The sequence below is a fragment of the Marmota marmota genome, unplaced genomic scaffold (genome assembly GCF_001458135.2).
Source record: "Marmota marmota marmota unplaced genomic scaffold, marMar, whole genome shotgun sequence".
NCBI classification, from domain to species: domain Eukaryota; kingdom Metazoa; phylum Chordata; class Mammalia; order Rodentia; family Sciuridae; genus Marmota; species Marmota marmota.
The window spans coordinates 35521950-35542660 of NW_026000016.1; the positions used below are offsets into that span (position 1 = coordinate 35521950).

The 20711-nt window shown below is 42.7% G+C and overlaps 1 protein-coding gene across 4 annotated transcripts in view; it reads right to left on the bottom strand.

Moving 5' to 3' along the window:
* Traf5 (TNF receptor associated factor 5) overlaps nucleotides 1-20711 on the bottom strand; it is a 45329-nt gene that overhangs the window by 10880 nt on the left and 13738 nt on the right. For 3 of the 4 annotated variants that reach the window (XM_015483678.2, XM_048809424.1, XM_048809425.1), the window contains 6 exons: nucleotides 9265-9483; nucleotides 7870-7927; nucleotides 5124-5225; nucleotides 1960-2124; nucleotides 1288-1365; nucleotides 924-998 (listed from right to left, as the gene is read on the bottom strand). In XM_015483678.2, the coding sequence (XP_015339164.1) occupies nucleotides 924-998; nucleotides 1288-1365; nucleotides 1960-2124; nucleotides 5124-5225; nucleotides 7870-7927; nucleotides 9265-9482 (696 nt within the window). In that variant the 5' untranslated portion in view covers nucleotide 9483. Of the gene's footprint in view, nucleotides 1-923; nucleotides 999-1287; nucleotides 1366-1959; nucleotides 2125-5123; nucleotides 5226-7869; nucleotides 7928-9264; nucleotides 9484-11425; nucleotides 13887-20711 lie in introns of those variants that run through there. The other variant, XM_048809426.1, reaches the window with a different exon arrangement.

The window sequence follows — 20711 nt, forward strand, 5'->3', positions numbered from 1 at the left end:
GAAGAATTATTTTGGAGGCATTTTAAAAAAGCAACAAAATAAATAAATTTTCAAAGCAATAAAAAAGCTACAAAATAAGTTTTAAACATGATTTTAAGTCACTTTTCTTCAAAATAATTGGTGATATATAGAGTACCATAGGACCAAGATTTGTAACAATGGGACTCTGGAAGATTCCGAAAGGTGATTAAAGAAAGTAGAGCCAGAATTAGAAATTATTACTATGATGGTTAATATTATGTGTCAACCTGACTGAGCTATGGTACCTAGTTGTTTGGTCAAAACTCATCTAGGTGTTTCTGTGAAGGTATTTTGTAGCTACCTTCATAGCAACACCTAGATGAGTTTTGACCAGACAACTAGTTGTGATTAACACAGTTGGTGGACCTTAAGTGAGTATTACCCATGTGCAGTGTGGGTGGGTTCCATCCAATCAGTTGAAGGCCTTACCCAGAAAAGAATTAAGTTTTCTGAAGAAGAAGCGCTGCTCCTAAAGACCACAACACAGAAATTCCAGTGCGAGTTTCCAGATCCCTGGCTTGCCTAACCCCAACAACTGCAGGAGCCAATTCCTTAAAACAAATTCCACCGTGTGTGTGTGTGTGTGTGTGTGTGTGTGTGTGTGTGTATTAAGTTCTGCTTCTCTGGAGAACCCTAATCTCGAAGTTCTCAAAATTCTATGTCCTTATGCATCCTGAATGAAATCAATGAGTATAATGGACTCACCAAGTGAGTTTACAGAATAGAATGCAAGGAAGAAACAAAAAGTCATCTCCTGGGGCTGGGGTTGCAGCTCAGTAGTGGTACAGTGCTTGCCTCGCATGTGTAAAGTGCTGGGTTTGATTCTCAGCACCACATTTAAGGAAATTAAATAAGGGTCCATCAACAACTAAAAGATATTTTTAAAAAAAGACATCCCATACCTTTACTGTACAGCCATAGTGCTTAAAAGGACAGTCTTGTTCGGCCTCAGGACACACAGCCAGATGTTCATTCACCTGCAAAACAGACAACCTTCGGCTACAGAGACTCGCCTCTGATTATTCAACTGTCTGGTATACCTGCAGCAAGCAGGGAGTCAGGGGTGGCTTGGGAGGAATGGAGGGACCGGGAGAAGGAGAGAAGCTGGTAAAAACTAGGATGAAATCTAAGAGTTGTTAGAGCAAAGAAAAGGGAAGCTAGACACACATTTACCATGGGCCTTTGCCTATGGAATTTTATCAAACACCACAATGATTGCTTAAAACTTATCTTATATAGAATCTACAGAGAGGACTATTTAGTCACCTTAGTTCTTGGAATAATCTGCAAACACTTGTTGGGACAAGATACTGGGTACTCAGGACACAAGTTTTCTTCATGATTCTGAAAGAGAGAAAGTAATGAAAAACAGAGAAAGTCTCTTTTGTGGCCTCATAGTGATTGTAGGCTTGTCTCTTTGGGGGATATATTTCATGTGTCTTGCTCTCCACAGGAAGTTATGGCCTAGTTCCAAAAAAGTTTGCTTTCTGAGTGTAAATGAATTCAATTTAAAATTTAATTTGTTGATTATTCCAAAAGAAGGTTAGAGGGCATGGGGTTCAAAGAAGGCAGCCTGGGGAATTACCAGTGTGGCTGCTCTGGCACATGTGAAAGGTACCCATGGTCTCTTTTGCCTGCCTACATCCAGCCTCTGCAGCTAGATTACACAATCTGGAGTGTAGCCATTAGCGTCACTTCCCTGTGATCCAGGCCTCACGCCACTCCAACCACACTCACACACAGCAGGTGTTCAAGTGCTATTTTTGCCAATGATCAGTGAACAGAGTCCTGCCAGCAAGAGTCTTTCGAACTCAGATAATCTCACTCTATAGACCTGATTCTGTACATACATAAATGCAGAAACGTGCTTCTGGTATCCCACCCGCCTCACTGCAACCACTCGGAACACAGCCCCACAGAGACAACTGTGCTTCTTACCTGTAGGTTGATCACTACCACATCTTTTTTGCAATAAAGGCATTTTTCCTCTCGAAACTGACAGTATGCGCTCAAATGCTCCTTCAGGTCTTTCCGGAGGACTGCTTCCCGACAGTTCTTGTTAGAACACTGCACAGCTTGAAGCAAGCACTGCTGAAGGTGGTCCTGTGAGGGGTAACAACAGGCTGCAGAACAGGGTGGTGGGAGGGACCAGCTGGAGGTCCAGTGAGGGCAAGAGAAGAGGGGCGCAGCTGGGCAGGAAGGCTGGCACAGGGGAGGAAGGGGCAATATTTCCCTGGCTATCCCTGAGGGCACCCACTGCATCTGCTAAGGACAGGGCATGGAGAGGGCTGCTGGGACCGAAGCTCTGAAAGCTAGCCTTGTCTAGTGGGAATCAGGAGAAGGGAAGGGGAAATTCATATCCCATTTGTTTTAGGTGATCTAGGAATCTGCTCATTTTCTCAGGTCAGTCCTGGGATATTTTCCTTAGGTTTGCCAATTAACTTGCCAGTTCTTTGAGGACATTTTTTGTTTCTTTTGTTTACTCTCCATCCCCAGTACCTCATACTGGTTTGTGCATAGCAAATGGTAAAAGACAGAAGGAAAAGAAGGAAGGAGAAAGGGGCATCTCCTAACTCAATGAAGGAAAGTAAAGAACTAAGAAGAAGGAAAGGAAGGTGTTCTAGAAGTGGTTAAAAGAAAGAGAGAGAGGAAAACATGAGCTCATGGGCCAAAGGTAACAGGAATGGTCAGACTTATAAAATCAGGAAATATTCTTGCTGGGCACGGTGGTGCACACCTGTCCCAGCGGTTCAGGAGGCTGAGGCAGGAGGATTGTCAGTTCAAAGACAGCCTCAGCAAAAGCAAGGTGCTAAGCAACTCAGTGAGACCCTGTCTCTAAATAAAATACAAAACAGGGCTGGGAATGTGGCTCAGTGGTCAAGTGCCCCTGAGTTCAATCCCTGGCACCTCCACCGCAAAAAAAAAAAAATTAGGAAATATTCTTAACTAGAACCTTAGAGATTAAGGACATGATAGTGTTCATTTTAGGGTTCTTCATGTTCCAGATTTTTAAAAGCAGGCATATCTCAATAAAAACCATTAGATCATTGCAAGTTCTTATGATGCTGACAAGGTACCAAAACCTTAGTGAGCTTGTCTCCCTGTAAATCTGCTTCAGAGTTAGCAAGCTAAAGCCAACTGGCTGCATCTGGCCTGGCTACTTATCTTTGTAAATAAAGTTTTATTGAATGCCTATTCATTCACATACTGTCTATGGCTGCTTGCTTCTAATGTGGGAAGGCTGAGTAATTTCAATAGAGACCACATAGCCTGAAGAGCCCAAAATATTTACTGGCTATCTCTTAGCAGAAGCAGTTTGCTAACTCTTCTCTGAAGGAAAAGAGCAGCTTTTTTCAACAGCAGGATAAAGATGATAGCTATTTTTCTTTGCTTCTGATAATAAGAAACAAATGGTTCTTTTTTTGAGAGAGAGAGAGAGAGAGAGAGAATTTTTTTAATATTTATTTTTTAGTTTTTGGCGAACACAACATCTTTGTATGTGGTGCTGAGGATCGAACCCCGGGCCGCACACATGCCAGGAGAGCGCGCTACCGCTTGAGCCACATCCCCAGCCCAACAAATGGCTCTTATAATCAACATTGAAATTTCCAAATTTCATTGAGACAACACACCCAGTCAATAGTCATCAAAATTCTGCTACCTGTAAGATCCTATACCTTGCCACACAAGGGGGAAGCGGACAAGAAATAAAAGGAAATTGCGGGAAAAGGAAAAAGTAATCTGATAGGGGAGGGACTTTCCAGATGGAGGTAGTTTAGGGGTGATGTCTCTCACTTGCTCTCTCTCTCTCTCTTTTTTTTTTTTGGTTGGTACCAGGGACTGAACCCAGAGGCACTTAACCACTGAGACACATCTCCAGCCCTTTTTTATATTTTATTTAGAGACAGGGTCTCGCTGAGTTGCGTAGTGCCTCACTAAGTTGCTGAGGCTGGCTTCGAACTTGTGATCCTTCTGTCTCAGCCTCCTGAGTCACTGGGATTACAGGTGTGCCCCGCCATCACACCTAGCAGGAAATTAAAAACAAAACAAAACAAACAAACAGGTTGAAAGAAACTAGCCCCTGTTCTCTAGCAGCCTGTGGTCTGGTCACTGTGGCTGTCTGATACATATTTGAGCCTAATTTTCTATACAGGCTTAGTGACAAGAAAGTTGGATCTGAGGCCTCCTTCTAGGCCCCGCCATTTACAGCAAGTAGCCAAGAATCGTCACAGGAAAGTAAAAATATTCTGTGAGCCTCCAAAGCACTCCCTGGGTTAAGAAGGAAATCATTTATACATTTATTACCTCAGTGCCTGGGGGATTTGGAGGCTTGATAAAGAAAAGGCTGAATCATCTGAAATAAGGGTTCCAAACTGTGTGGGTGTAAGGGGAAATTTTCAGCAGCCTCCAGGCAATTCCCTGGAAGCTGGTGATGCCCGAGTCTTCCCTCATTCAGTGTGATCAAACCTGATATGGGCCTGGCAGGGCCACATTTCCAGCTTCCCACTAATAGCCTTCTCCCGCAGAATGAAAGAAATTCAAATCTTTTCACCTACACTTCCCCTGTATACCTGTTTGTTGGCATCTCATATCAATAGCTCACCTTTAAACTACATACTACTTCTTTCTGGTCTGTGTGATCTGCCTTAGGTCATAACTCTGCAGATCAGAGCCTACACACCACAACAACACACAGCAGATGCTTTCAGGGAAGGACCCTCACTATCATGTTTTTCTGCAGTCATGCCTGGCTCTTATCTCAGAGACTCCAACTCCTTCAGTTACCCCCAAATGACACAGTCTTGCTTGTGCATTCGTTTTGCCTGGCATGTCCAACACCCTCTGTTTTGGCTCAGGGATCCCTAACCCACCATTCAGGTTCTACCAAGTAAAGCATGTACCCCCTGTGTCCTTCCTACACCTTGGTCCTTGGCAGCTATAGCACTAGCACTGCCACTCACTGTATGACTAGCTGGGAATCCGCTGGGGCTAAGCCAATGAATTCCTCTCTCATGCTGACCCAGGCACTGTGGCATCAACAGGTTTAACAAATGTCACTTAAAAGAAGGCAAAGGCAAACATTGGTCCTAAGTAATACCAACCTGGTATCGTCCCAGAATAACCTTGGCATTGCATCCAGGAGCATTTTTGCAATATACGTATAAATTGAGAACTTCTCTTTTGCAGCAATTGTCTTTAAACACCTAAAAGATAAAGATGATAGGTCTTATTCCAATGCTGAACAGCAATGCAAATGAAGCTACTGTAAGTTTGATCTTCAAGTATATCTCTGAAGTCAGGTGGAAACTTCCAGTAGTTGGAATGGAAATATCACACTCACCACCACACTAAAAGAAAAGGCCATCTCAGATACATACATCCCACAAGCGAGGTAACTCAAGACTCAGTGCAAAAGGCTGCTACTGCTGGGAGAGTCGCATGGTGAATTTGACCCTACACAGTAAAGGTTAGGAGGTGGAGCTGTGGCCAAGGGTGATGCTTTCAGCTTCCTGTCCCAGGGTAAATCAGAGAATGTCCCTGAAGCTGTGCTGACTTGCTATTCAGCACTAACCAGGAGTTGGCAAACTTTCCCTGTCAGACAGCAAATATTTTCAGCTTTGTAAGCCACATAACAACCATCTCTATTGCCTTATTTCAACTTTGCCACACGCAATACTTACAGGAACAGGCATGACTGTGTTTCAATAAAACATTTCCAGACACTGAAATTTGAATTTCATATACTTTTCATGTGTCACAAAAATTACTCATTTTCTGATTTTTAAAGTAAATTTTTATTTTGAAATTCAACCCCTTTTTTAAAAAAAAACATAAAACCAAAAACCATTTTCCTAGCTAACAGGTCATATGAAAACAGGTGGTAGACTAAATTTGCTCCAAGGTGTAGTATGCCAACCCCCACACCCCTGCCCCAATCTTGTGGGTCAGACACTAGGTACAGCACAGTCCTCTGAGAAGCATTTGCAAAACCCATCATAAAGAGTTTCGAGAAGAAGCAAGGACATCAGACCAGGTGCTTGGAAAGGCCCCAGAGAAGGTAAAGCTTGGACATCCTGCAACACAATATTAGAGGAAGAAAACTGAATCTAATTAAGGGAAAGCTTAAGAGAGAAGAGCTTCATGATCATAAATTATACAAGAGTTTCTTAGATACAATACCAAAAGAACAAGCAACCAAAGAAATTGGACTTAAAATCAAAATAATTAATTTTTGTGCTTCAAAGTACACCATCAAGAAAATGAAAACAACCTACAGAATGAGAGAAAAATATTTGCAAATCATATATCTGATAAGAAATTTGTATCCAGAATACACAAAGAACTTTTATAACTCAACAATTACAAATCACCCAATTAAAAACAAGGCAAAGGAGGAACTGAGGATATAGCTCAGTTGGTAGAGTGCTTGCTTTGCATGCACAGGGCCCTGGGTTCAATCCCCAGCACTTAAAAAAAAAGAGAGAGAGAGAGGCAAAGGAATTGAATAGGCGTTTTTGCCAATAAGTATATGAAAAGATACTCGATGTTATTAGCCAAGGGGGAAAAGCAATCAAAACCACAAATGAATTCACTTCACATACAAGGGAAGGCTATACTCAAAAAGGACAGAATAGCAAATTTTTATGAGGTCTGGAGAAATAAAAAACTAAATGCAAGAGCCTATACATACACACACACACACACACACACACACACACACACACATATATATATATATATATCACACACTACACATACACACTCACACACACATATAAGATATATTCCATGTTGCATAATTACATCAAAATGGATTCTACTGTAATATATAACTAAAAAGAACCAATAAAGAAAAGGAAAAAGAGCGAATCAAAAAAAAAAGAAAAAAAGAAAGAAATGGTTCAGTTGCTTTGGAAAACACTCTGGCAGTTCTCATAACGTTAAACATAGAGTATGACCCAGTAATTCCATTCTTAGATAATTAAGAGAAATACATAGGAATACATAAACACTTGTATACGAATGTTTATAGCAGTATTACTCATTATAGTACAAAAGGGAAACAACCCAAGTATCCATTAGCTAATGAATGGACAAACAAAAGTGGTATACCTATACAAAGAAATGATATTCAGCAATAAAAAGGAATTTGGTACTGATATGTTCTACAACATGGATGAACCTTGAAAACATTATGTTGTAAAATAACCCAGATACAAGAAGTCACATATTATGTGATTCTACTTATATAAAAATATCCAGAATAGAAAATCCATAGAAGCAGAAACTAGATTAGTAGTTTACAAGGGCTGAGGATGAGGGTGGGTGGGGAGTAACTACAGCACTGGACATGGGGTTGCTTCTTGGGGTAATGACAATATTCTAGAATTGGATAATATGGTAGCTTAACAACCTGTAAACATACTATAAACTATGAACTCTACACTTCAATAGGTAAATTTCATGGTATGTGAATTATATCTCAATAAAGCTGTTAACAAACATATAATAAAAGGAAGTTTTAGGGATCAACCAGACGAGAAGGTGAAATCCAGGCAGGATGCTCCACTTCTCCCAGCAGCTTGGGGTGGCTAACGCTAGTGTAGGAAGGGGGTGAGGAAGAAGCAGGAGAGGAGACCTGGGGTGGAGGTGTGGTCAGCAAAGACCCAGGCAAGCTTCTCTCAAACAGGGGTAGGAGGGTCTGACTTGACCCGAAAACAGAGAAATAGAGACTCCAAGGAAGGTCCCCCTTGACCACTCTCCTTAAGGTCCAATTAAACACAGGATGCCAGCTTCTTCTTCACTATCACCCAGACAGATGCTAAGGCAAAGTAGTGATTTTCTTACCTCCTGAGATTTGATAACCTCCTTATCTACAGGGCAGATTGGCACTGCATTTAATTCTCTGGAGAGAAAAATAAAAATAGAGCCAGAATTAGGCATTTAACCTCAATTGCTTTTTTAAGAGCAGCCCAGTACTTGAGCTACACTCCATCCCTGGGTGGCTGGACCTTGACTTTGCACATGCTATTCTCTACCCAGAAGGCACCCCTGGGCCCCTCCTTCTTTCAGTCTACCTGAAAAACTCCCATTCATCCTTCAGTATGTAGTCAAGAATGGAGTCCCCCAGACAGTGTTAAATGCCCCTGTCCTTTGCCATAATCTATCTCCTTCACTTGATTGAGACATTCTAGAAGACATATATCAGGTCCTTTTCCACACTATACTCTAGCTGTTCACCTCCCTACACTAGAGCTTAGGAGAGCAAGTGATGAATGTATGAACATGTGAGTAAATAAGAATGTGCTTGATAACCCCTTTCAAAGTCAGCAGGATAAAACAACTGCTTTAATGACCCTATAGAAGCCCCCTTAGAATGCTTCTTCACCTCTGCTGACCTTCAAAATGGCATGACCCAGGCTGCTACAGTTGAGATGTTGAATGTCTCCTAAAGGCCCATGTGTTAAAGGATTGGTCCCCAGGCTGGTTCTATTGAGAGATGGTAGAACCTTTGGGAGCTGGGGCCTAGTGGTAGGTCCTTAGGTCATTGGGGGCATGCCCTTGGAGTGGGATAGTGAGACCCAAGCCCCCTTCTCTCTTTTTCTTTTGTTTCCTGTCTGATAAGGTAAGTGTTTTTTCTCCACCACATGCCCTTGCCTCGATGTGCTACCTTGCCACAGGCCCATAATATCGGGGCCAATTGATCGTTTGGGACTGGAATCGCCAAAACTGAGAGCTAAAATAAGCCTTTTCTCATTATAAAGTAATTGTCTCAGGTGTTTTGTTATAGTGATGGAAATCTGACTAACACAGGGTTTATAGCTGCCCTGGAGTGGGCAGCAGCCATGGCAACAAGTCCTTTATGGATGTGACAGCACCTTTACCTCAAGGAAAGAACAGTCAGGGAAGTTACAACACAGATGCTGTAAGATACAATCCATTCTTGATAGCCAACTCATGACAGACTGTGCAACTGGGTCTATTCTGCCATGCAAAATGGGCAGAGTCTGGGTTTTGAGAAAAGGTATATATCATAAGTGGCAAAAAGTGAAGGTTACTCTTTAGGCCCTCACAGAGGACCCCTGAGAAAGCTCCTGCTATCTATTGTGGTTCTGTGGCCAGCAACAGGAATTCCCAAAACCATGATTACAGTTGAGTGGCGCCGCTGACTCTTAGATGCTGGGAACACGCCCGCCTGGGTCTGGCCTGCTGTGGCTGGAGCTGCAGGCCCTGCCCACTCACCTCAGGGACAGGATGCAGTGCTGGCAGAAGCGGTGCCCACAACCCGTCTGGTGGGGGTTGTGAAGTACCGAGTGGCAGAAGGCACATTTGTAGCGCTCTTCCAACTGCTCCACAAACTGGTATTCTGTGTGGGGCTCAAAGTCCAAGGAGATGGAGTTGCTGGAATTCTGGCGGATGAAACCACAGGGGGCTCCTCCTTGTTCTTCTGAAAAAGCCATTCTGGGGAGTCGGGGGAAGAGAAGGAAAATTAAGTGTGAAAACCCCAAACAAGTACAGCCACCAAGTGTTCAATTACTTGTTTCAAAATTAGTGAACATCACCCGCACGCTCATTCTGTTATGATCTGTTAACAACAATAATAACTTCCTGCCAATGGGGAGGCTCCTGCAAAGGTGAGATGACCTTGGGGTACCGGGCCAGGAAACTGGTCCAGATGACCTCTAGCAAGATTCTCTGAGACTTTAGCTCTTTGTTCATTAACCTTTTATAGGATGCTACATTTCCATGTCAGTTTGGCCACATGTTTGGATAAAATATTGCCAGGGGTTAAGTACATTATAAGCAAACTATTATGGGTTTTTCTTCCAAAATCGAGAGAATTGAAACAGATGTTTTGTTAAAAAAAAAAAAATTTCAGAAGCAAATGTCTTATACACAAATACATTTCTTACCATCAATCTTGATCTCCCCTCACTCCCTCACACGCACTTTCTTCCCACTCCTCTATCTTAACAGACTGAATTTTTGTCTCCCCCTGGCCCCGGAAATTCATGTTGAAATCCTCACCCATGAGGTGATGCAATTAGAAAGTGTAGCCTGAGGAAGGTAAATAGGTCAAGAGGGTAGAGCACGCATGAATAAAATTAGTGACCTTATAAAAGAGGCCAGACAAATGAATTAAACAGACACTTTTCAAAAGAAGAAATATAAATGGCCAACAAATATATAAAAACATGTTCAACCTCTTTAGCAATTAGGCAAATGTAAATCAAAACTAAACTGAGATTTCATCTCACACCAGTCAGAATGGCAGTCATCAAGAAGACAAATAATAATAAATGCTGGAGAGGGTGTAGAGAAAAAAGAAATTTTTATACTGTTGGGATTATAAATTAGTACAAACACTATGGAAATCAGTATGGAGGATCCACGAAAGACAAGGGATGGACCCAACATATGACCTGCTATATCACTCCTCAGTATTTATCCTAAAGAATTAAAGTCTTCATACCACAGTGATGCATGCACACCCACGTTTACAGCAGCACAATTCACCATGACCTAACCATGGAACCAGTCTAGTTATCCATCAAGGAATGAAGCACATGTGGTATATATACACAATTGGAGTTTTATTTAGCCATAAAGAAAAATGAAGTTATGTCATTTGCAAGAAAATGCATGGAACTAGAGAACGTCATGTTAAGCGAAATAAGTCCAACTCAGAAGGTCAAGGGTCGTGTTTTCTCTCATATACGGAAGCTAGAGAGGAAAAGGAAAAGAAAGATGGGGTGGATCAAAGGGAGATCAATAGAAGAAAGGGACCAAAGGGTGGGAGACAGGCAGGGAGGAGGGAAGTTACATTGTGTGCAAGTATGAGTATTTAACGACAAATCCCATCATTATGTGCAACTATAATACATCAGTAAAATATGTGGAAAAATAAATAAATGAAAAGCTCCTTCACCCTCTTGCTGCAAACAATAAATCTGCAAACTGCAAGAGAGGGTCCTCATCAGAACTCAACCATACTGGTACCTTCATCTCAGACTTAGAATATCCAGAACTATGAGAGTGAAATTTCTGTTGTTGATAAGCTCCCCAGTCTATGGTACCTTGTTAGAGATAGCAACCCAACCAAGACCAGTGCCAAGTTGCATCATTTCTCACCTGAATGAAAAAGGAAACCATTAACTGCTTCCTCTTCCAATTCATTTTCCATGCTACCTAGCCAGAGTAATTATTTTCAAAATTCAAGTATGATTTAAAGTTTTCACCCTTTGTCTCTCAGGGGCTTCCCCAATCTCTGAGGGAAAGTCTACAGTGCTGAACAGGCTACAAGGCTGTATCCTTCCCACTCAGCGATATCCTGGTCTCTCTCACCCTTGCTTTCAGCACTCCTGCCATGTATGCATTCTTTTGGTTCTTTTAATACACCTACCACAGGGCCTTTGCAAGACTGTTGCCTGTGTCTGGAACATCTTTGTCTCTTTCCAGTCTTCTTTTCTTGATGAACTTATACTCCAGTTGTGTCTTTCAAGAGTCATATATTCAGGTTAAGCTTTCTCTTCTCCTGGTCTATGACCAGTTTGTAAAACATGCATTTGGCCTTCAGAGAGGGTTGGGAATATGAGTGGATGAGGAACAAGATTTTTCACTACATCATCCTTTTCAGTTTTTAAAAATGAATGCATTATCAATTAAAAAATAAATAAATACAGAAAACAAAAGCTAAACATCCACTAAATCACATCATTCATAGAACCAGGTTCCGTTCCTCCAGTGCAACACTTAGTTTGACATTAGACATGCATTGGTGCAATTTTTTGATTTATGTTTGTGTCCCTCAGTGACACACAGTTCGCATCTGGTCTTGTTCCTCACTGTATTCCCACATCTAGCATTATGCCTGGCGTGGAGAACAAGTCAGCTATTCATTTAAATAATATTTTTAATTCTACAAAACGTTGAAAAACCCTCAATAGTGCAACTTCATTAGTGCTGGTCTCTAATGTAGCCATTTTTAACATTTTTGTGTGTGTGTGCAAGATGCCCCCCTCTTTGAAAATGTCATGAAAACTCTAGATCTTCCCTCTGCAAAATAACACACACACACACACACACACACACACACACACACACAGCAGATTTCTGAACATTTTAGGACCTTCGGAATATACTGGTTGTTCCCAGATTGAGAATAATCCAGCCTTGCCAGCAGAGGTTACTTTGGTGCACCGTGTAGAAATGTGCTTTCAGAATCTGGCAAAAGGTTAAAAGATAGGAGGCTTTTTGGAGTGGTTACTGGGGATGCTACCCCTCCACATGGCCAGGGTTGGGAAGGCCTGGCCTGCAGACTTGCTTGGTTTGGCTGCTCTGGAGATCCTTATGACTCTGCTGGGCCTGGGAGCAGCTGCAAGCTCCAACAAGCCAGGGGAGAGACACACAGCCCCGTTTGCCACCCAGCTCTGCTTGGGTCATCTGCTTGCCTTTCTTTCCTATGTAACCTGTCTGGCTTCTCTCCCTGCCAGAGTGGTGGAAATCTGGAGTGTGGCTGGGTAGAAAGGAGCAGAGTAAACAACTGGCCTCTTTAGGCAAATAAGCTTTGTCCTTGGAGGAGTCTGGCAGACCAGGGGACTTTTTTTTTAATCCTGAGGTTTGAGACCAGAACCTACCCCCACCTCTTCACTTTAGCATGTGTTTCCTGTAAATCTTGACAGGTGAGAGGTGAGTGTTATTATTCCCCTTTTAACATGGTTTGTTCTTGGTACTTAACAAAGTTTTAATTCTGAAGATGAAGAGGTATGCCTCTTTGCATGATTTTCATGCACAACCCTAATAACCAAAAAGCCACCTTTCTCTCAGAAAACTGCAAGAACCAATTTCCCACTGCCTTAACCTGCCCTGTGGTCTCTAGTCTCAAGGAAGGATGACATTTCACATCCTACACCCTGAGGTCATGTTCTACGACCCTCTGGGATTCTCTTCTAAGACCAGGATCATGCCTGTGTCACACAGCATCTACATATGGAATCTTGGAGATGCACCCTAAAGTTAACAGACTCATTCAGTCTCTAGAACAAGCAGGGAGATGTACAAAACTCAGTTCAGTTTCCCTCCACTACATTCTGTCTTCTTTCCCAGCACAAGAATCTGCTGCACTCATCTATATGTCCATCTTTCTCTACAACAGCAGTTCTCAAACTTTGTGGTCTCAGGACTCCTCCCCTTTCACATGTAGTATGGTTTGACTATAAATGTGCCCCCCAAATTCCTATGTTGGAACTTAAGATCCAATGTGATAGTACTAAGAGGTGGGGCTTTTAGGAAGTGATTACATCATGAGGGTAGCACCCTCATGAATGGGATTAGCAACCTTATAAAGGGGCCAGAGGGAATTAGCAAGACATTTTGCCCTTCTATTCTCCTCATGTGAGGATATAGCAAAATGTGCCACCTTAGAAACAGAATAGCCCTCACCAAACACTGAACCTGCCAGTGCCTTGGACTTCCCAGCCTCCAGAACTGTGAGATAAATTGCTGCTCTTTAGTAACCTGGTAAATTTTATTCTAACAATACAAATAAACTAGACGATACCCTTAAAAATTCAGGACACAAAGACCCAGGATAGCCAACAAAATACTGAAGGAGAAGAACAACATTGGAGGACTGACACCACTCAACTTCAACACTTACTACAGTAATCAACAACAGTGTTAGTGTGGGAATAACAGATAAACAGACCCATGGAAGGAGAGAGAGCCCAGAAATAGGCTCACATCAATACAGCTAACTGACCTTTGACAAGGTAGTACTGTTCAATGATGCAAAGCCAAATGGTGCCGCAACAACGGGACATCACATTGAAAAAAAAAAAAAAAATGAGCCTAGACACAGATCTTACACACATCCCAAAATTTAAATTATAATGGATCACAGATACAAATATAAAATGAAAAACTATAAAATTCCTAGAAGACAGTGTAGGAGAAAAAATCTAGTTCTTGGGTTTGGCAATGACTTTTTGATATAACACCAAAGGCACAATCCAGGAAAGAAAAAAAATCGATATGCTAAACTTCCTCTCAGTTTTGCTGTGAAGCGAACGTTGCTCTAAAATAAATCTATTTTTTAAAATGAAGACTCCTAAAAAAAAAAAAATGAAGACTCCTAAGGTATTTTGTTTATGTGAATTTTATCTATCAATATTTACTGTATTTGAGATTAGAAGTGATAAACTTAACACTATTTCTTTATTGATTCACTTTAACATAAGAAGCCAATCATATGTTTAATATAAATAATATCTTTGAGGAAAAAAAACATTTTCCCACACACACACAAAAAAAAATCAGTAAAAAGAGTGGCACTGTTTTTGCACATCTCTTTACTATCTGGCTTACAAGAAGACAGCTGAATTCTGGCATCTGCTCCTACATTTGATCTGCAGCATCACGTGTCACAGCGTCTGGAAAGCAACTCTGAGCATTTGGGAAAGAAGAGCGAAAGTGGTGAAGGATGTTTTAGTATTATGAAAATAGTTCTGACAGTACAGACCCTCTGGACGGGTGTCAGGCAACCCAATCAGGGATGTGCTTGTAAATGTTTAACAATATGCTCTCCTGGAGGAAAAGCTCCAGTCTGTAGCATTTGCCAACTTCTGTGGCTATAAATACTCCCTCCATGGCTGGTTTCAAGCCACCAATGCAGGAGGTCCATGGGCACCAGCTGGAAAGAGGTGCACACAACTGTTTTTTTTTCCTGAACTTGCCCGAGGTTAGCAAGATCTTGGGCATGCTTTTCTCGTGGGAGATGCTCTGGCACTTTAGGGACCCTGAAGCACACTTTGGGACCCACTGCTCTAGTAGGCTATTGTGTAGGTTCTTATCTTGCCACTTTCACAATTGCTGGTCCAGCCCTAGCTGACCCTCACAGACAGTCTCCTTGGTGCTGCTCAACAGCTGGTAGAGGCCCGAGGACTAATGCCTGGCCCTTCTTCTCCCCACCCATATGTACATTTCCCAGTCCTATTCAGCAAGCCCAAGCCATCCACTGGGCTTGTTCACTGCCCTTATCTGTCTTGTTCAATATCTGTTTATATGAAATTGAGTTTTTATCTCATTACACACATAAAAAACCCAACGCTTACATTTAACTGTAAGGTAGGGACTTCTGATGTTGTTGTATGGCAAAGGGAGCTGTGGTATCTCGCAGGGTGGGGTCCTGCTCCTTCCTCTGAAGTTTCCTCAGGTCTCCACCCACATGAGAGCCTAACAACAGAACTAAAAAGGCTGCTCTCTGCCTAACATATATGGTTCTCTAGTTAATGAGGCACTCCAGCTGGTCCTCTGTTATTCCCAGGCAGCTGTTTCGTAGGAATGAGTCAGCACCCCGCTTTATTAAAGCCTTTCCCCTCTGTGTATAATAGCTTATGTAACAGGAACAGCAAAGAAGCTCAGTTCTTACAAAAAAGGAAGAAATCATCAAAGCCACTAACAATAGAACTTGCACATCGTCTTTCTGTAGTCAACAGTACCTGATTCCTGTGGGTGACGGAGTGTACAGTGTGCTCCTCCTGCTGAGGAGTTATTAGCTCAGGTCAAGAAAGAGAAAAATCTCACCTCTCTGCTCCCTAAGAACCACAGAGTTTCTTTTAAACACCATTTCTGTTGTTGTTTTTGATTTTTAACAAATGGATGCATCTTTTCCAGGAGAATTTTTTTTTTTTGAGAATTCCAAGAACAGATGTGCATGTCGCAACTTAAATTCTTTACTAATACATTCCTTCTGATTTATTTGTTTCTGAGGAACATATAATAGTTTCACATACAGAAGCAGCACGCATTGAGCCTTTAGCTACAACAAAAAGGCCACATGTTAATTTAGTCTCGAGGTTTAATGAAGAAAGGTCAATCCTTGTCTGTCTGTCCACACCACCTGTAGAGATCCCTGACACCCTCTCTGGATTCATGGAGGTCTGGAAAATTTTTAAACACTACATTACAGTTCCTAGGATATAAGCCCAGGAATTGTGTCTCCAGGGTTTTCAAGTGCTGATTCTTGGGTAGTTCTGATTACAGCAAAGCATATCCCAGAGTAAAAAGGACACATGACCAAGTCTCCTGGGTAAGAGATTGTGGACAGACAATCCCACCACATGCTCAGCCACTCACCAGCTGTGGAATCTTGGGCAAGAACCCTCCACAGCCTGCTAGTCCGTATGTTCCTGGCACCGATGCAGCTGTACTGACTGCATCCTGCACTAGATCTTAAGAATGCAAAAGCCTGTGACATTGTGACCACACCTGCGGCCCTCCAAGGGCAGAAGAAATCAGACATAGAAATGATAAATTGTAATATCCTGGTGGCAAGTGCCACCAAGAGATTTACACAAAGAACTGTTGAAGCCCAGATGAGGGGTAGCTAACATTTTTTGAGGTGTCCATGCTGATTTCACTGAGAAGAAAGCATTTCAGCTAGTCCCCAAGAAGGAGGCGTTTTCTAGATGAAAGTCATAAAAGAATTTCCCAGAGGGTATCATAAAAGCTCTTAGAATGGTTAGTAATTAACTGTCACTATAGTGGAAGTAAAGGAACACTGTGGTCACTTGCTGGCTTGCTTACTCACTACTTTTGTTCTGCAAGGGTCTGCACCATGAGGTGGGGTGAGGCTTACCTCCACAAACTCTGCTTTCCAGGCTCCCTGGCTTCTGGCTGGTTTCAGTCAATGAAAGGCAGTGGCAGGAGATGGAAGTAGGAGGAGGGGAGAAGCCAGAGGATTTCTTCCCAGTCTCCCAGTGCTGGGCAGCATCTCAATATGACTGGGTCTCTCCCATGGCTCTAAGACTCCACTGCCCAAAGACCCCTCTTCATGGACTAATTCCCACCAGGCTGACCCAGCATGATCCCCAGCTCCTTGGTCCCCTCCCTGGTGCCTTCAGCCCTGGAGGAGTATGGATGCCTCCCTCCAAGTATCCTATTTGGCTTCCCAGCTTTTCCAGGGCCTGTGCCCAACTCCTGTACAACTTAACTAGCTTTTGGAAATACCTAGAAAGATCTGTGTGACACTAGTTGGAAGAGATGGGAGGAGCACATGGTGAAGATTCCCAAATGAATACCATAGCCAGTAACTGCACACTTTACCCCATGATTTTGATCCTTTTTTGGGATTGTAAGTGTGGAAGACAGCCCAGCTGGGAATTTATGGAAAGAGACTACAAGGGAGCAAAGGAAGGTGAGGACGGCCGGACCCAAAGCAATGGCCCATGTCTGGGGAGCACTTTGTGAGGTCACATACTTAGGTGTAGAAGTGGGTTGGCTGGGAGGGCTGAAGGAGAGGAGACTGGAGATGAGACTCAGACTCCAGGGAAGGACTGGCACCAGGAAGAGAGGATCAAGAGGGAAGGCGAGGGTGTGGGTGGAGGCTTTGTAAGGTCAGGATGCCTTTGGGACAGTCTTGGTAGAGTGGGGTTAATGAGACCAGTTGACCTCTCACATATCTTCTATTGGAATAAATTATATGATTAATCAAAATTATATGATTCATCATATTATATAAACTATCATTTAATTTCATTATTCCTAGGAATGGCCATGTTTTCTTTGTGATACAAGTAATTTAAAACCTGCCCAAGGGTTGTGTAATGTTGTGAACATACTGCATACCACTGAATTATATGCTTATAAATGGCTAATTTTATGTTGTGTGGCTTTTACCTCAATTTAAAAAAAAAAAAACAGTATGTTAGATCTAAGAACACCAGGAATTCTCATTAAAGATGCAGAATTTGTCAACTTAAAAAAATTTTAAAAATGTGTCTGGGGAATTAAAATTTTTTTCACTTTACAAATACTTTTCTTAGTGGGGATGTTTGATGTAATAGGTTTAGTCTATGCCAGGAAGATATGGAAAGATAAGCCAAGAGAACACATTGGAAAACTCTTTGAAGTGAGTATAAAAGCCTTAACCCTCTTGTTCACACACATTGCTGGGGCACAGCCTCTGTGTCACACCCCATGTATGATTGAATTGGTGCTACTTTCCCCAAAGAATATCCCCTTTAGCCTTCTGTGACTCTTTTGTGACTTGTTTCCAGGCCCAAGATTCAAGCTATTAGTGACTAGATTAGACAAAAACACACAGGGTCAAGGGCCGCTGTTAAGTACTGGGGCGGTACCTGGGAGGATCTTGAGGATATAGCAGAAGCCCCTGGCCTTTCTCCAAGGCTCCTCTGCAAGGGAGGCTACTAAGCTGAAGAGCCAAGAGAGATCGCTTTCTCTGGAAGGTGAAGGCTGTAGAACTGGGTGATGAGGTGGGAATACAAAGGCTGGCCCAGTGCTCCACGATAGACTTCAAGCCATGGACAGTTGGGAAGCAACACCACACTGACCAAGGAAAGCTGCCCAGTCAGGGATGGGCTGCTCAACTGCAAATTGTCCATTTCTCAGTTCTTCTCAGGCCTTGCCAGGAATATTTGCAGCCAACTCCCTAATACTCACATTCAGCAGTATGAGGGGGATGCAAATATGTTATCTTCCAAACCTTCCTAAGGCCCATTGAAGGACCCTGGGCTCAAAGGAGGAGAAACTGTGACTAGTAATTAGGAAAAGTTAAAATTTCCAGATGCAGTAACCCAAGGAGGCTCTGGAAGCTGTGCCCTGGGTATTCTAGAAGACAGTAGCCCTGGCTTTGATGCCAGAGGCTCACCAGCTAGGAGGCCAGCAACTCCCTGTTCAACATTGTACCTGGCCTTGAATTCGGTGATCTGCTTTCTCAAGAAGATGATTTCCTACCATGAATGTTTAAAAAAAAAAAAAAAGGTGGCGGGAAGAAAAGCTTTTTCTCTATGTTATTTCCATGGCACAAGAGAGAACTGAAACACTCTGTCTGTGACAGCCCAGCCCAGCAATCTAAGACTGTGAAGAAGCAGCTGCGCCAAAGAACTGCCAGGGCTCTCCTCCAACCCTAACCTTAAAAACAACCAAAAAAACCCTCTAGGTGACCTATGGGAGAAACTGGCTTTATTGATATTTAACCAGACAGGTTAGACAAAGAGGAAGGGCCTTCGTGAAAGGCAGAAGCAATGAAGCCCTCTTCCATGGGGCCTATCAAGGGAGGGCGACCAAGGCCAGACCAGGTGACACCATAGTAGCCAGAAGAGATGTGATGATAGGCAACCAACCAGGATGAAGAGTGATGTAGTTCTGACCTTAATTCCTTGGAAGAGAAGTGTGATTCTGTCCAAATTGTTAGGAAATCTCTGCTTCCTCATTTTCCTGGCAGCACAGCATACTACATTGGTGAACAGAAAAGTATGCAATGGCTAAAAGGCATCTCTGCTGCTGCTGACACCCCCACGCGTATCCTGAGGATGCCTTAGGTCAGTCTCACTGAAGGGAAACCACTCAGAACCATCCAGAGTCTACCTGAGCTACTTTTAGGGAATTAGGAGGACTTTCAAATTTGCTCTATTTAAATCAAGAGAAAAAAAAAAGGGGAGCAAGCATCACACTTTGTGTGATTTGGTCACACAAAGCTTTCCCCCTAGGAAGGCCTGTTTTGACTCTAGTACTTTAGGACCCTTCCTCATTTCTGATTCTGTGAATCTCCAATGACCCGCTGTTATCTAGGAACCCCTCAGGAGGCTGCCCGAGGGGATGGCCATCCCCATTAATCTCCTGACCCTCAGACCTACCATGCCTGGCCAAGCACTCAAGCGCTTGATCAATAGGGAAGCTGGGGCTAATGGACAAGGCCACAGTGCAAGAGGGTTGCTGTATGCAGGGCCATGAAGAGAATCCAGGACTGTTCTGGTTGAGGAGAGGACAAGGGAATGATATGGAAAGATGTATATGGAACCCAAGACTAGAATCAATCCTGGGTTAGGATTATACTTTTTAGGGCTGTGTCCAAGCCTGGAGCCAGCTAATTTACCTGTTTAACCCATTTTAACCCTGACAACACTATGACACACATATTAGCATCATTCCCTAATTACTGAATGAGAATACTGAACACTGGAGAGTTCTTCCTAACAGGAAGCAGTGAGGCCCTTGGGATAAGCAGGAGCTGGGGTTCCTCCCTTTTTCTCCAGGGCCCACTGAGAGGTGCATCTGATAGGCACCACCAGGGGCTCTGAAGTGCAGTAATGTGGGTCCAAACTCTGGTTCAACCTCTCTTGCTTGAGGTCAAGTTATTTAGTGTCTAAGACTCTTGGTTTCTTCATCTGAAAATGGTGGTAGTGATAATAGTAATTACCTCATAGAACTTTGGAAGATTAACTAAGTTAATACTATGCATCAGGGGATGGCTGGTCTGATACTTTTTTTTTTTTTTTTTTTGGTACCAGTGATTGAACCCAGAGGTGCTTAGCTGCGAAGCTTCATACCCAGCCCTTTTAAAAGAAATTTTTATTTTGAGACAGGATCTTGCTAAGTTGCTTAGGACCTCACTAATTTGTTGAGGTTGGCTTTGGACTTGGGATCCTCCTGCCTCACCCTCCCTAGTTGCTGTGATTACAGTTGTGCTCAGTGAGGCTGCTACTTACTTTTGTAAACTAAGTTTCATTGGCACACAGGAACATTCATTTGTTTAGATATTGCCTATAGTTGTCTGTGCACTACCACAGCAGTGCTAAGTAGTTGCAACACAGACCATATAGCCTACAAAGCCTAAAATAGTTACAATCTAGTTCTTTACAGAAAAAGTTTGTAGACCCCCCCCCCCC